The sequence below is a fragment of the Serinus canaria genome, chromosome 9, assembly GCF_022539315.1.
Source record: "Serinus canaria isolate serCan28SL12 chromosome 9, serCan2020, whole genome shotgun sequence".
Classification (NCBI taxonomy): domain Eukaryota; kingdom Metazoa; phylum Chordata; class Aves; order Passeriformes; family Fringillidae; genus Serinus; species Serinus canaria.
The window spans coordinates 16,221,240-16,235,415 of record NC_066323.1 but is presented as its reverse complement, the minus strand read 5'-3'; the positions used below and the strand labels follow the sequence as shown (position 1 = coordinate 16,235,415).

Genomic DNA, 14,176 nt, shown 5'->3' with positions numbered 1-14,176 from the left:
TATGCTTTAATGCCATATTATTCTGACACCAAATCTTGAATATCTAGAATTTATTGAATTTAATAGATATGTTTAAATTAATTCTTTCTCTTCCATGCACCAGGAAGAAAAAAAAATATAAGGAAACAGATAAACAGAAAGAAGTTAAGTTGATGAAACTCAGTTACCTGGACTTCAGTTACCCTAACCCTTTCTCTGTGACAGGAGGATCCATGTTCATAAAGAGAGTCAAAACTACTGTGATGGCCAGATTGGTAAAGATCAAGCAAGACTCAGATTTTATATTTCATCCAAGCTATGGCTTGTCAAAAATGACAATTCATTCTAATATACATTTGAAATACTGAAATGGGCACTTAAAAGAAAAAAGGCCACTTACCAAAACAACAGCATCATCTTCCTTCATTTTTTTAGACTTCTTAATGATAATATGAACCAAACCAAATCTCACCAAAACTCAAATTAAACTGCTTTCTAGGATGACACCAACACTAAGTGCTTCTCACACTCCTTTGTTCTTCTTTTCCTTTCTCCAGTTAAACACTGTGTCTCTGATATAACACGTACCTCTATGTATTTATATGGTTAATATATGTAGCTAATTATATTCCACCAGGGCAGGCCAACTTCAATTGAATATTTCTTTGCCAAGTCTGTCCAAGCTGAAGCTAAAGAACAGCCAGAACTCCATGACTTTTGGAGAAAATGCAGGATAAGGGCTGAATTTACCCCTGTCTCAGATATGCCATGCCCAGCAGTTCTGAGATGTGCTACATGAACACTCAAGGAGCTGAAGCTGAGGCCATAAAACAATTTGGGTTTCACAGAGTCGCCAAAACTTTTGCATTTCTGTAGGACCAATCTATGTCCCTACTCACAGGGCAGCAGAGCAGTCTGGTGCCTGGGGTGAATTCCATGGGAAGGATATCTCCATGGGGTGAACCTTTTCCCTCACATGCCATGTGGTGGGTGGACAGCCCAAAATCCTGTGTACTCCTGGCAGGGAGTCCCACAGTGGCACTTGTATCCAGGGGCACAGACAGCACAGCCCTCTGGGATTAAGGGGTAAAAAAATTCATTTAATCCCCAACAGCCTCAAGCAGCTGAGCTGGGAGTGACAGGAATCACACACTCAGGCCTGCCCTCCCTCTGCTCCCAACACACAGGATCTGCATCATCTAACAGATTTCCTTTAAGGAAAATTCGTTTTGCATTTCAAGCACAGGGCAGTCAACCCAAGGTCTGCAAAAGGTGTCTGGGGTAGGGATGGGGAGGCACAGCCAGAACCAGCAGGCAGACAGTCCTCCCCTTTTGATTCAGATCTTCTTTATGACTGCTTGGCCTGTTCTGCATCTATATACAGTCAACAAACTCTCTGGCCACATTACTAAGGCTTCCTTTGGCTCAGTATGTGATCCACAGTCAACAAATTTATTAAAATTAGTGGTACAAAGAAAATTTTCTTTGACACACCCCCTCCCACCTTAAAATAGATTCACTTGTCAGGTCCAAAGTATTTAATTTGTCATGACTTTCAGTAAACCTTGGAGAATTGCACTTGGAAAGAATCCAGTCAGGGCTGCACAGCACAACTAATATACTCTTCAGTGTCAGCACTGAAGCCAACGTGCCAATAAATTTCATTAAGGGGATTTCCAGTTCCCACACGATTCTGCTACAGAGAAAATCACAAAGAATTATGAAGAATCCAACCCCCAATTCCTGGCACTTCAGAAATTACTGGCCAAACTGCTATAGCACCCATCAGCTCAAGCAGAGCAAAAGAAAGGAAACCTGTTGAAAACCCCTCTGGGAAAACCAAAAGTGAAAAGTAATTTTCAATCTTTAAAGCCTCTTTATTCGAATAAAATTCTGCTGGATACCATTAAGTGACCTGCTTGACTAAATGAGACTTTGTGCAAATACAGCTGGGATAGGATGAATCCAGATTGCTTATACTGCCATTGTTTCATGGATCACAATCTCTGCAAGCCTACTTCGCATTATGTTCCAGCTTTAAAAATCACTGTCAGAGAATTCAGCATGTCTTGAAAAACAGAAGCACCTCTCATGTGGATGAGCTAACTCAAAACTTTCATGTCAGCTGATGGTCCAGCTGGAGCCCCTGGAGCCTTCGGTGGCACACGGAGCGGCTCCAGCACGGCCAGCGGCCGGGCTAAGGCTGCTCAAACCACAGAGAGCTGTTCTCAGGCACCTGGGTGTGACCCACTCCTTCTAGCACCTCTTGTTTCTCAGGACAGACCTTATCCTTCCTCTCATGATGAATTTTGAAAGCTCCAGCCCTCATAAAACTACCTCCCTTCTGGTTAAACTGTGGAAGCCACACAGGACTGTTGGTTCAGCAAAGCATCCAGCTGGGGGGTGAGAGGAGATGCTCTGTGTCTGACTTAGCCACATGCAATTCCTGAATTCTGCCTCCCAACCACGACTGTGCACCTGGCATTGCAGCCCTGTGACTCTGGAATGCCCATCTTCATGGACTAGCACTTGTCCTTTTAGACAGTTGATAAAATGATCAGGACAATCTGCAAAAAACATTCAGGGTAACACCGCAACAACTTACTCGTTCTCTCTGCTTAGGGAGTGAAACTTGAAACTCTCCTTAGGAAGGAGATTAAAAAATTTCATTTAACCATGAAACTGCTAAAATCAGCCACTGACAAGAAAGTACTAAGTTTTAAATTTGGATTTAACTGGTTGGCTTTTCAAAATGTCAAGAATAACAGCTTCTAAATAGTGAGGATTTCTGAAGACTAGACTAAATATTTGTCCATAGGTCAACTCAGGGGAAAAACAAGAAAGTTTTGTAAAGCATAGTAAGTTCTTTTTTTTTTTAATAATTTACATAGACATCTAACCTAGCAACACTCAGCCACTTTCTCTCCCCTTACCTGACCTAAACCTGGGAAAAAAAAAAAAAAAAGAGCAGTTTTAGCAACAAAAGGCTTTCTTTGAATCTTCCACACAGAATCTATTCATGAAGAAAGCACTCAAAAGCCAAAGATGCAATTCAGTGCTCTTCATAAAGGCATCTGAAGGGACAGGTAGGATGTGGTGGAAGGGGACTGGGCAGAAGGGATGGGAACTGTGGGGAGCAGACAGGAGCTGCCAACAGAGCTGGAGTGCTCTGCTCAGGCACTTGCCTTGTTCGTGATTACTTCAGCCCAGGGAAGGAAAAGGGCATTGTCCTGCCCTGGGCACCACAAAGGGGATGCTGAAGTGAGTCTAGTTCAGCTCTTCTGGGGACAGGCTTTGCTTCATTTCTGCTTCTTCCAGCACAGCCTCAGGTGGGCAGAGCCATGGCCTCGAGCAGAAGCATTAACAAAACCAGCCTACAAGCTGCACACAGTGGATTTGACCAAAGCTTGTCAGCTTCCAGTATAAAATTTATATAAACAGCACTTCTGAGTCTGTTGGAGCATGCATGCACTCACACAGACATACATGTGTAACTTCACACAGTCTTTGTAGGCTCAGGAAAATCTACATTTAAAGAAAAGATACTCCCAGTTTTTGCCCTTAAGCAGCACTCCTAGCAGAGGCAGGAGCCCAGCTCTGACACCTACAGCATCTACAGAGCAATAATAGAAGTGGACAGAGAAACAGGCAAACTGGTCCCCTCTGTTTGTGCAAACTGGATGAATTAGGGAGGCAGAGGGATCTACCCATGGTTATAAGTGTACAGGTTCAGGGGAAGTACAAAAAGAAGGATGTGCCAGGCATTCCTACCTCACCCACCCCTCCACCAGCTTCATCCAGCACAAACCTGCTGCTAAAATGGGGTAGGATTTTACATGACACCCCGTGCAGCGCAGGACTGTCTTTAAAATAGTTTTATTTACTTTGAAACTCAAGATTTCTTTTTAGCAGACTTTGGTTTTAGAATGCATAGGAGAGTTTGTTTTTCAAGGACTGAAGGGAAAGCTCTAATGTCTGTTCATTAGATCACACTCTGATGCTAAAGGCTTTGATCACTATGTATGTCTGATGAGTTGCAAAGCAGTGCAAAGGCAAACATCCATTGTTCATTTTCCATTAAAACCTGAAATTTAGATGTATGAAGATCTAGACATGTTGACTAAGCAAACAACTGTTTTGAAAAGGGCTCAACCACTTCAGAAGCTCCTGAAGCAAAAACAACGAACAAAAATGTTTGCATTAGCTCTAAATAAACTTTTCAAAGATATCATTTAACTTCTAGAGTACTTAGTAATAAGTCACTGTCCCATGGAGCAAATCTCATGTATGGTGTTCTGCTTCATTTTACTCATACCTCTTTCTCTACTTGCACTGTGGTTACTTATTTTTTCACAAGTGACAGGTATTTCTCATGCTACATATCTGAGTAAGTGATTTAAGTATTTCCACAGAGGCTTTATTTGTAAAATTAACACCATGTGTACATGGCCACTGTAAACCCAGCTCTCACAATGACGTTAAACCTGTAACTGTTTCCTTGACATCAACTCCTCTCCCAGTCAGTTATCTGGCCATCAATGCATTTACACACACAGGATGTAAATGAGAGCAAAATCTGGTCAACCACACCAAACTCCATCATCACCCTTATAACAATTAAAGCTAATCAGATAATAATTAGTCTTACAAAAAAAGGAGCTTCCAGCAAATAATGGGAGTCCACCTACAGAAAACACAGGTCTAAGAATAGTATCTGAAGAAATGCACTCTTTGAGTAAGGTCCCCATAAACAAAATCCTTTACAGCTGCAGTGGGAGCTGACATCACTTTGAAATCTGTGTGGAGGTGCACAGGGCTGATCCATGAAGGAGAGACTGGCTGCTGGTTGAGAGCAAAAAGTGCCTGTAGGCCAAAGATTTAACATGCTCCAATTATGAAATATTGGGCAGAAAGACACAGATTTCAAGGCACAAAAGTAAAGCCAAGTGTGCCTGCATTTCCTAAGGGCTAAACAAACTACAGAGAAATACATCTACAGAGTAATATGACACAGTGACCCATCTTAGTCCATCTCATGTTTGAAAAGAACAGAAATCAGCACAGATTCCCCTGCAAAGCTGAGCTGTGCAGCTGACATAAAGGAGCCATCCACGTCAGGGGAAGTGCAGCGTGACCCACAAGCCTCTGATGAAACAGTCTTGTTTCCTATTTCCAATCACAGGCAACAGGCCCAGGGTTACAAGTGCTCTCTGTGTTTTAGGTCAAACTACAATGCCTTGTTGACATTTCTGTTTAGCACCACTAAATTGGATGCTCAGTTTCTGTTATCTGAGGATACATGCAAAAGGGAGCAAGTATATTCCTCTTTATCTGCAGGCAGGCTTATTGTTACCATTTGGACTTTATTCCCAGCCATCCTTTCCTGTAGGGCTGCAGCCACTTCTGGTGAGCACTAATAGAGTACAGTCAGGATTTGTACAAAAATGACAAAAACCCCTCCTCACCAGGATTTGAGAGGATAAGTCAAGTAAGCAGTGCCTACCTCCTACCAAAGCCCTGTGACCTGGCAGGGTTAGATGCTTTCAGCAGCACCAGCAGCTGATTCCTGGGACCCTTGACCATGAAGCTCAAACATGTCACATCTCATGCCAATGACTCGGGGCAGCAGAAACTACACCATAAAGTAGCCTTGTCAGAAAGAGCCACTTCCATGTAAAGTACCTATCCAAAAGGCAGCTAGTCACAAGCAAAACCCAAACATTACTAGATGAACCACAAACCATCTTAACTGGTGACCAAGTGTTACAACTGCAAAGTTCTTTTCCTTCCTATTTAGAAAAGAAAATGAGAATACTCTTCTGGGTTGTATTATTGCTGATTCTGTTACACTGAACACGCTGAAAAGCCTCAAAAGAGCCCTCTGCATGCACATGCAAACAGAATAATTGGAGGAACAAAATTATGGAAGAAAACCAAACACCTCTTGCCTTGAGGAAAAGGATTCCTTGTCTCTTCTTGGGGAAGCCATTAAATGGTTTATGAGCTAAAGCAGATTTTCAAGTGAAGAGAATACACTGAAAACCAGTACTTGCCTAAGACTCCTACACAGCAGGCTCTAAGGGTTTTGCTTTTACCTCTTGCTGTCTGCGGTTTCAATTTCAGCCAGGAAAGTTTAGGCACAGTGCAGTTAATGTGCCCCACAGAGCAGCTTCAGGAGGTTCAGTCCTGTCCCAAAGCAATCAGTGGCAAAGCTGCTGTGCAGCCCACGGGGAAGAACCTCACCCTAGCTTTCCACCAAAGCTTCTGGAGCTTTCTCCAGTGGCTCCCTGCACTGTCTTCCTCCTCTTCCTGGCCTTGAGAGGTGCCCATCACAGATCACAAACTCTGAAATAGCACACAGGAACTTTCTACTCCAGAAGCAGCACTATGAATTTTCATGGAACTTCCAAGCACTTGCTATTGGTGCCAGAGAGACTGTCAAACACTGCTGCTCTCAGAATGTTTCTGACCAGCAATGTCAGGCTGAAAAAGTCTCCCTAACGTTCTTGAGTTCTGTAAACTCCTGAACTGGCTGTGCTTCAGTCTCACTCTCCAGTGCTCAGTCCCTAATCACAGAGTGAATGAGGCTTGGTGACTCCTACATAAACAACAGGCAAGAAATCCTACTCTTTCCCAAGTGTACTCGTAAGACTGACCTGCAATTTCTTAGCCCTTTCTCAGAAGAGGTGGAAGAAGGGTGCATACTCACACAGCTCAATCTTTGAATTTCTCCTTGATTCACTCTCCTAGTGGTCCTTCTCTTCCTCCGCAGTTCACTGGCCTCCCTTCTGAATCTCCCACGAAAGCTCATTGTGTCCGTAGGAATTAATAACAGCCAACAAATATCTGTTCAAAAACTGTGCTCCTATAACCTCCTTCCTGCAGCAGCTTCAGCACAACAACTGGAAGCTGCATGTGCTGTTCAAGGGAGAAGTAGGTCTAAAAGTTACATGCTGTATCCACAGTAACTGAACAGAAAGAAGAAGAAAACCAGCAATAACTCATTTCTTCCTGTGAACAACATTCTGCTATTAAGGCAAGAGCATCTCATTAAACCATAAATACACCCAGTCCCCACCTCTAATGCAAATCGAAATAGGAAGTTGTAGAAAAAGCCCTGCAAGTGAACATCTATCTTTGTCTCAAACACCATCACATCCTCTCTCCTCACCACCCTCCTCGACTCGAAAGCCAAAACAGCTGCACTTTTACTTTATGTGTGTGTGTGTGCAAGATAAGAACAGTCATTCACAGCACAGCCATCTCCTCCAGAGCCCCTGGGCAGCCGGCTGGGACCGCAGAGCAGGCAGGGACAGATATGTGCTGCCAGGGCCATTGCTGCTTTTGGACCAAGGTAGCAGTTCCCCTTTCAACACAGCACGAAACACCAATAAGAGGAACAACCCTGCAAATTCCTGAATTTGCAGACAGTTAAAAAAAGGGGAAAACAGAGTAATTCATATGCTGATGTCCAAAATACATTTTTTGCTTGTAAAAAACAGGTTTTAGACGTGCTTGTAACCTGCCAGCTGAGAATTTCCTTGCTTAACACCCTGCTCCCACCTCAGAAGTAAAGCTGCCAGACTGAGCCTGCTTCCCAAATGCCCCCCACATGGGGAATGCCAGCAGCTCCCCTTGCCCACTACCCCATACAGGGGCAATCCTAGCAGCACCTTGGCAATGGAGAAGCCTTCACTCAGTGCCTCAGAACTGCAGTGCCAACAGGAGCAGCGACATGGCCAGTCGAAAAAACCTTAATTAAGGTAGAACACTCACCCAGTGCTCAGCTGTCTGAAGGCTGGCAGGGCACAAAGGTCTTTTAAAACTGAACAAACTCCCTCAGTGCCCACACATGTGCAGGCACACACACAGACCCTTTTCTTCTTTGTTCCAGCTGAGGATTCATCCTGCTGCAGCAGCAATGCTGCACTCCCCTATGCACACAGCCCTCCTGAGGCATGCATTAGGTTTTTATTTTTATTGAGTATCTGTGTGCATAGCTAGGACAAAGGGATAGTTTTTCTGCTTTCTCATTCTGTATTTTTTGCCAATTGCACAATAAGCATCATTTTCACAACCTGTTTGAATTAATTAATTCCTCTGAGATCTGCAACTTTATCCTGAGCGCCATTTTTTTTCCTTTCCAACAAGTAATTCTGACTTCTACAAAATCTAGGAACTCTTTCACACATTTCTCAAGATTAGTGACATTTGATCCAAAGTAACAAACCTCTGCAGGAGTTCCAAGGATTGTTCCATATGCTAGGTTTCCATCCTGGGAGAGCAGACACACTGAGCCCAGCACGTCTGACCCGAACACCACAAAACCACATCTGTCTGATCCCTTGCTTTCCTCTTCCAAAGTTAAAACATGGTGCAACCCCTGAATTAACCCCCCATCTCAGCACTATCTTTGTCACTCAGCTTTGCCTTTGAGAAGATCACCTCCTTTAAAGTGAGTGCTACCAGCCTGCTGTGTGATGCCCTAAAACAGATTTCACTGCACTCCTACTTAGTGGTGAAAGCCATCTGTCTGGCCCTAGGAAACAAAAAAGACAACAGAAACCCTTTGCCAAGGTATGCAGACTTTTCAAGTAGCCACCAACACAGAAGCACAGCATTAACCAAGCTGGAATCACCCTTGTTTTCTCTCCAACTACCAGGCTATCTCTGCTGGAGTCCCTGGTGTCTCTCATGTAACACAGGGAACGGCGCTGCCAAGACCAGAGCTCCTTGCCAGGAGTTAAATTTAATGCTGGAATCATCAGCTCTGCTGGCTTAACTTGGGCAGGTATCAGCTCCTCTGAGGCTCCTTTGCTTATCCACTCCTTAACTCAGCTGTCACACAGAAGAAGCAGAGTTCCATCCTTCCTTTCCCTGGCAAGGCTCTCCTCAGCTTCCTGCCTCCCACAGCACAGAGGAGCCTGTCCAGGGTGCCCTTTCCACTGGGATAAGGGTCACTAGCACTTCCTGAAACTTTAATGAGCTTGAATTACTCCAAAATAATACAAAAGATGAACTTAGGTTCAAGCTTCCAGCTGGTCCACATCCAGTTTACTCAACTGAATGTCTTTTGTCCAAAAGATTTTCATTCCTAATATTATCATTAAACCTCATTTATTGCCATATCTCTGGCAGATATGTTTTCAGGAAGAATACAAAAATCACTGTATTTTCTCAACACCAGGGCATTAAAAAGTTGAAACACTGAAATAACAAATAAGCTACAGCATTCACACAGAGATATGAACCAAAATAACAGTAAACAACTGCAAAAAAAGATTCCACTTTCTTAGATCTGTTTTGGATGCAAATCCCTCTTGCAATGGGGAATAACAAAACCATTCAAATGTCTAATAATGCTTTGTCCTGTAGCAAAGTACAAAGTAAACTTCATTAGCATCAGTGTGACTATAAAAGATTTCCTACCTTTTCCTCAAGACTTCTCTATCTCTTCAGTTAAAGATGCCAGATAATTTAAGATAGTTATAGAATTGGTTATGTTATGTTAATATGAGTAAAGCTCCTGTACTGCTTTTAAATTCAGAACTATAATGTAAAAGATGAGAAGTATTATCCATACGTCAGGGTATTCTAAGAAGAGAGGTATTTGGCCCCAGGAAAACCATAAGCCTTGGTTCACATTTGTGAACTGCTGTACCCAATTCACAGAGTCAAAATAAGGATGCTGAAGCCCTTCAAAAAACAATCCATTATGTAAAGTAGTCTATTAAGTGTTTAATTGCCTTCTGCTCTGCTTTGTGGGACAGGTTCATCTGCTCCCAGCAGTTTTCAGCAATGTATAAATATCCAGATGGGAAGAATAATGATATTTGATATCTCTGCTCCAGTTAAGGTAAAAAACTATGCATTCCTTTTGCTGCAGAACCACTAGCATTTAATTTTCCAATGGGGGTCACAAGTTCTTTAGTAACTTTAATTGCCTTTTCCTCCATTTCTTCTAGAGTTGCTCATTTCCCTTTTTGATCTATTAATTGCCATGCTTCATTTACTTTGGTTTGCATTGTGATATGCAGCAACATGTGAAAAATACCATTGAACAAAACAAATTCACTGCTACAGTACACCATGTGATCACTGGAAAATGCATTTCAATAGTGCTTTGTTAGGAGCCATAAAAAGATTAAAAAATTCAGTTCCTAAAGTGTGTACCTTCAATTAACATAAAAGACACGCCCAAAACAGGCTGAATATTTGCTGTGGAGTAAATAATCAATCCACCATACTCTCCTTCTAAAACAGTACAACCTACCAACTCCAACCAAGCAGGATCAAGGACTGCTACTTTTGTCTCTTACACTGGCATTTTTACCACCCAGATTTACAGAAGAAAAAAAAAATATCTCATGCTAACATCAAATTCATAGCAAATTTCAGGGAATGAATGCTTCCCTTCAGCTCAGGACTTCTCTCTGGGAGCAATGCTGACCTGAACAGAGTACAAGTCAAAAACACAATCTTGACTTCTGCCAGTGTATAGATGAATAATTGTATAATCCTGACTCAGACCTTTTGTTTAACAGATTTGAGAAAAAGTTCATTTAACAAGTCAGAAAGCTCCTTTTGCTGGAACAAGCTGCATCAACTGCATATTATGCCTATGCTAAGATTAAATTCTGAAATTAAACAAAAGCTTTTCAGAAGAACACTTGTTTCATTTAAAAACTAAGACCCCTGTGATGACAGTGACACTGCCATTCAGAAAGTCTGTGCAGCCCAGACCAGGACAAAGGGATCTTCTGACACACCTGAAGTTTCACAGCTTGGCAGAGTGCAGATTGGAGCCTCCCCACCTCCCTTGAATGGCTTGTGGCACTTCTAGCACTTCAGAGCTCCTGGAAGAACCACTAAAGTCACAGAAGAAAAACCAGAGGATGCCAGCCTGCCCAACACCCAGCCCCTGGGGTAGGACCAGAAACCATCCTGCACTCTGTGACCACGGTCACAGGTTGGCACATGGGGAACAGGCAGCTATCAGCTCAGGTACTGGGGAGAAGAAGAAAAATCATGGCTCCTGGAGAGGGTCACAAAGAGCTCTTGATATTTTTAAATTTAAGTATTTTCACATAATGTTCTTCAAAGCTTGTTGACGTAGCTGGTGTACTCATCTTCTGAGGCCAGTGATAAGGAGATTGACACAGTTAACAGCCCACAGCACCCAGGCAGTGCAGGGGGCACAGGCTGATGCTGCTTTTCATGTCTTCAGTGTTAATCCCCCAGCAGGTGCCCCACCACGGTCTGTGACACCTGAGCAGGGCAATGCTGCCAGAAGCCAGTTTTGGGTTTGGACAAAGCCAGCAGGATCAGACATTACACACTGTCCTTTCTGTGGTCACAATGCTCTCTAGGACATTGATTGCACTGAGTGGCCACACACTGGATGTGTTTTTTTCAGATATGACTGTCAAAATCCTCCTAATGGGACTGTGAGACTAAAGCTGAGGCGACAGGGGCTGGACACCACGCTCACCTTACCTGCATCGCCCGGGCTCTGGAGTGGTGGGTGACTGCCCCCAAAAACTGCCCTGCAAAAGCTTCATGCTGGACAGGTAAAGCAGATCACTTCACTGGGGCCAGGGACAGATAGCTGCTTTTTACTAGCACCTAACAAAGATCATAGAAAGCACTAGTGACCTCCATCCCAATCCCTTTGTCAAGGATTGAACATTCTCTCCTCTCCTCCTCCCCCATCAAAAAACATCCAAATCAAACAAGAGGTTGTATTTTGGAATTAAATGCTCACTATTGATCCATACACATATAAACACGTCCTTTATTTTAAAAAAAGGAAAAATATGAAACCAAAACAATGTAAACAGAAAGGTAAAACAACAGTTAGAAAAACTACATTGAAAGCAACCTTTTGCAAAGCCATTCTGGTATTGAATCAACTGAAATTGAATGACTTTTTTTGAGAAATATGACTCCACCTATGGTTTAACAGCTTAAGCTGACACATCAAACCTTGCATACAAACACTCCACAAAGCCTTTAGAGCAGCTGGTGCTTGCATTTTGCCCACACATCCATACAGCTTGCTCCAACCAGGCAAAGGGCTGGGAATCCATCACAGTTAAAATGACACCAGCTCACAAGGTGAGCTCTCCAAGGCAGGGGAACGGTGCCCCTGCATAAATATCCATGAAAAGCAGCCCTTCTATCTGTCAGAGCTCTGCTAACAGATCTTTCCAGAGAGCACTCCCTGATCCCAGAGTCTCTGCCTGAGTCAATCTATCTCCATCCTTCCCAGGCAGACCAGCGTGCTGATCTCAGCAATTCCTCCCTCTGTGCCTTCCCCTTCTCTTTGTGCCCCAGCTACCATCAGTGCACTCACACAGAACACCTTTGGGAGAGGCTGCTGTGTCTCTCTGCCCTGAGTGCAAGGCTGAAACAGCCCCTGCAGCTCAGCTGCTGGTGACAGCAGCCATGCACAGGTTGCCCAGTCTGTGCCTTGCCAGAGGATCACCCAGGGCCAAAGGGGTCCCTGATGGGGTGAGGAGAAGGCATTGGGAGAGCAATTTGGCAGCTCCCAGCCTGATCACCCACACAGCACCCCATGGCCATTTCACCACCCCAGTGTGGTGCCCATGTAAACACAAGGGCTGGCTGCTTCCACACCCCAAAAGTCACTTGCTACTTCACCTTGCTGAATTTACAGCTCCTAAAGAACATCCTGTTAGAGAAGCAGGCTTGGCTGAGCCATAGGCAGTCCCTCCCTGTCCCACAGGCTGAGAATGCTGCTCCCCCTGCACACACCATCCTGCTCCCAGCCTGCCACCACAACTCTGCTGTCAGCTCACCCCACAGGAACACTGATGGAACAGCAGCATCATTCCAGCAGCTTCCCAAGCTGGAACCCCACCTGCACCTGGCACAAATACAATACATTCCATTGCCACAAGGCTGAATGAAAATGAAAAGGGCCTTGGAGAACAGAATGATGGTCTCATTTACAGACACCATCACCCCAGCTCTTGTGTTTGCTGCCGTTCCTCTCCTACCCCATCAGCCCTCTGGGCACAGAGCCCCGGGGAGCACAGGGAGCAGGGCACTGTCCTGTGCCACGGTGCTGCCAGCTGGTGCCCTGTGCCAGTGCCAGGCTCCCCAGGGCACTGCAGCCCCACCAGAGCACAGCTGAGCACAGCCTGGGCACCAACTCTGCCCCTGCTCTCTTTAGGCAAACAAAATGCTGCTTCTTACACCAGCAATCAGGTTGCAAGAATAAACTTCCCATTAGGAATGTTGTCCTGCTGATGTGTACAAAAGCAAAATACGCAATTACTTTAATTTCTGCTTTAGCTTTATCCATTGGGAAATTTCAAATAAACATTACCCCTTTTGTTTTCATCTGCTTGGACTGGAACCAGCCCTTGACAGTGACACACATAGTGAGGAAGGGACCTGCAAGGTGATTAAATAACATAATGATCTGACTTTATGCTATCTCCAGACACAAAAATGCAGCTGTGACTTTGGCTCCTGTTGCTTGCTTTTCTGAATGTAATTTGAATGCTTTTTATTAAGGTCTATGCTATGCTGCAAAAATGATTTTTTCTTTTTCTTTACTAAGAGAAACCTCAGATCAACACATCTGGCTTATAAAGAGAATCCACATTTTCACCCAATTCTCCAGCTGGAATAACTGAAGCAAAAGGAGGCTGGGCAACTCATTTACTCAAGGTCACAACCACCATCTGCAATGCTATAATATTGATATAAAATATCCTAGAATCCTCTCCCTTTCTTTTCTTTTTTTTTTTTACACTAAAACACTCCTCCACACATGTGCAAGCTGACTCTACAATCATTATTGTGTTTGATATCATATATTTGTAACTTACAATCAATGTCACAAATCCTGTACACCCTCCTCTAGTGCCTGTGGGTATCTCAAGCAATTGAGAAAACAACTGCATGTAATAATTAATCATCTGGATCCTATAATTGAAAGTTAATAATGGCATTGTGGAAGAGACAAAAAGCACACAAATTTCAAAAGCAAATAAGCAAGATTATTTTTTCATTTTAGAAAAAAAAGGTGTGAAGTATAAAACTCTGCAAGACAGATTTACATTAATTAAATCTCATGTGTGGAAAAGAGAGAAAGACAATTTGTGTCCTTTTGACATTGCCCTTCTTTTTTTGTTCTCCTGGAACACAGAAAATAAAACATCAT

General features: G+C 43.5%; 1 protein-coding gene across 10 annotated transcripts in view; it reads right to left on the bottom strand.

Annotated features, from left to right (window-relative positions):
• DOCK10 (dedicator of cytokinesis 10) overlaps window positions 1-14,176 on the bottom strand; it is a 135,718-nt gene that overhangs the window by 89,293 nt on the left and 32,249 nt on the right. For 2 of the 10 annotated variants that reach the window (XM_018913066.3, XM_050978019.1), the window contains exon 1: window positions 6,689-7,012. The exons of the other annotated variants lie outside the window; for them this stretch is intronic. In XM_018913066.3, coding sequence (XP_018768611.3) covers window positions 6,689-6,790 — 102 coding nt within the window. In that variant the 5' untranslated portion in view covers window positions 6,791-7,012. Of the gene's footprint in view, window positions 1-6,688; window positions 7,013-14,176 lie in introns of those variants that run through there. 10 annotated transcript variants of the gene reach the window in all.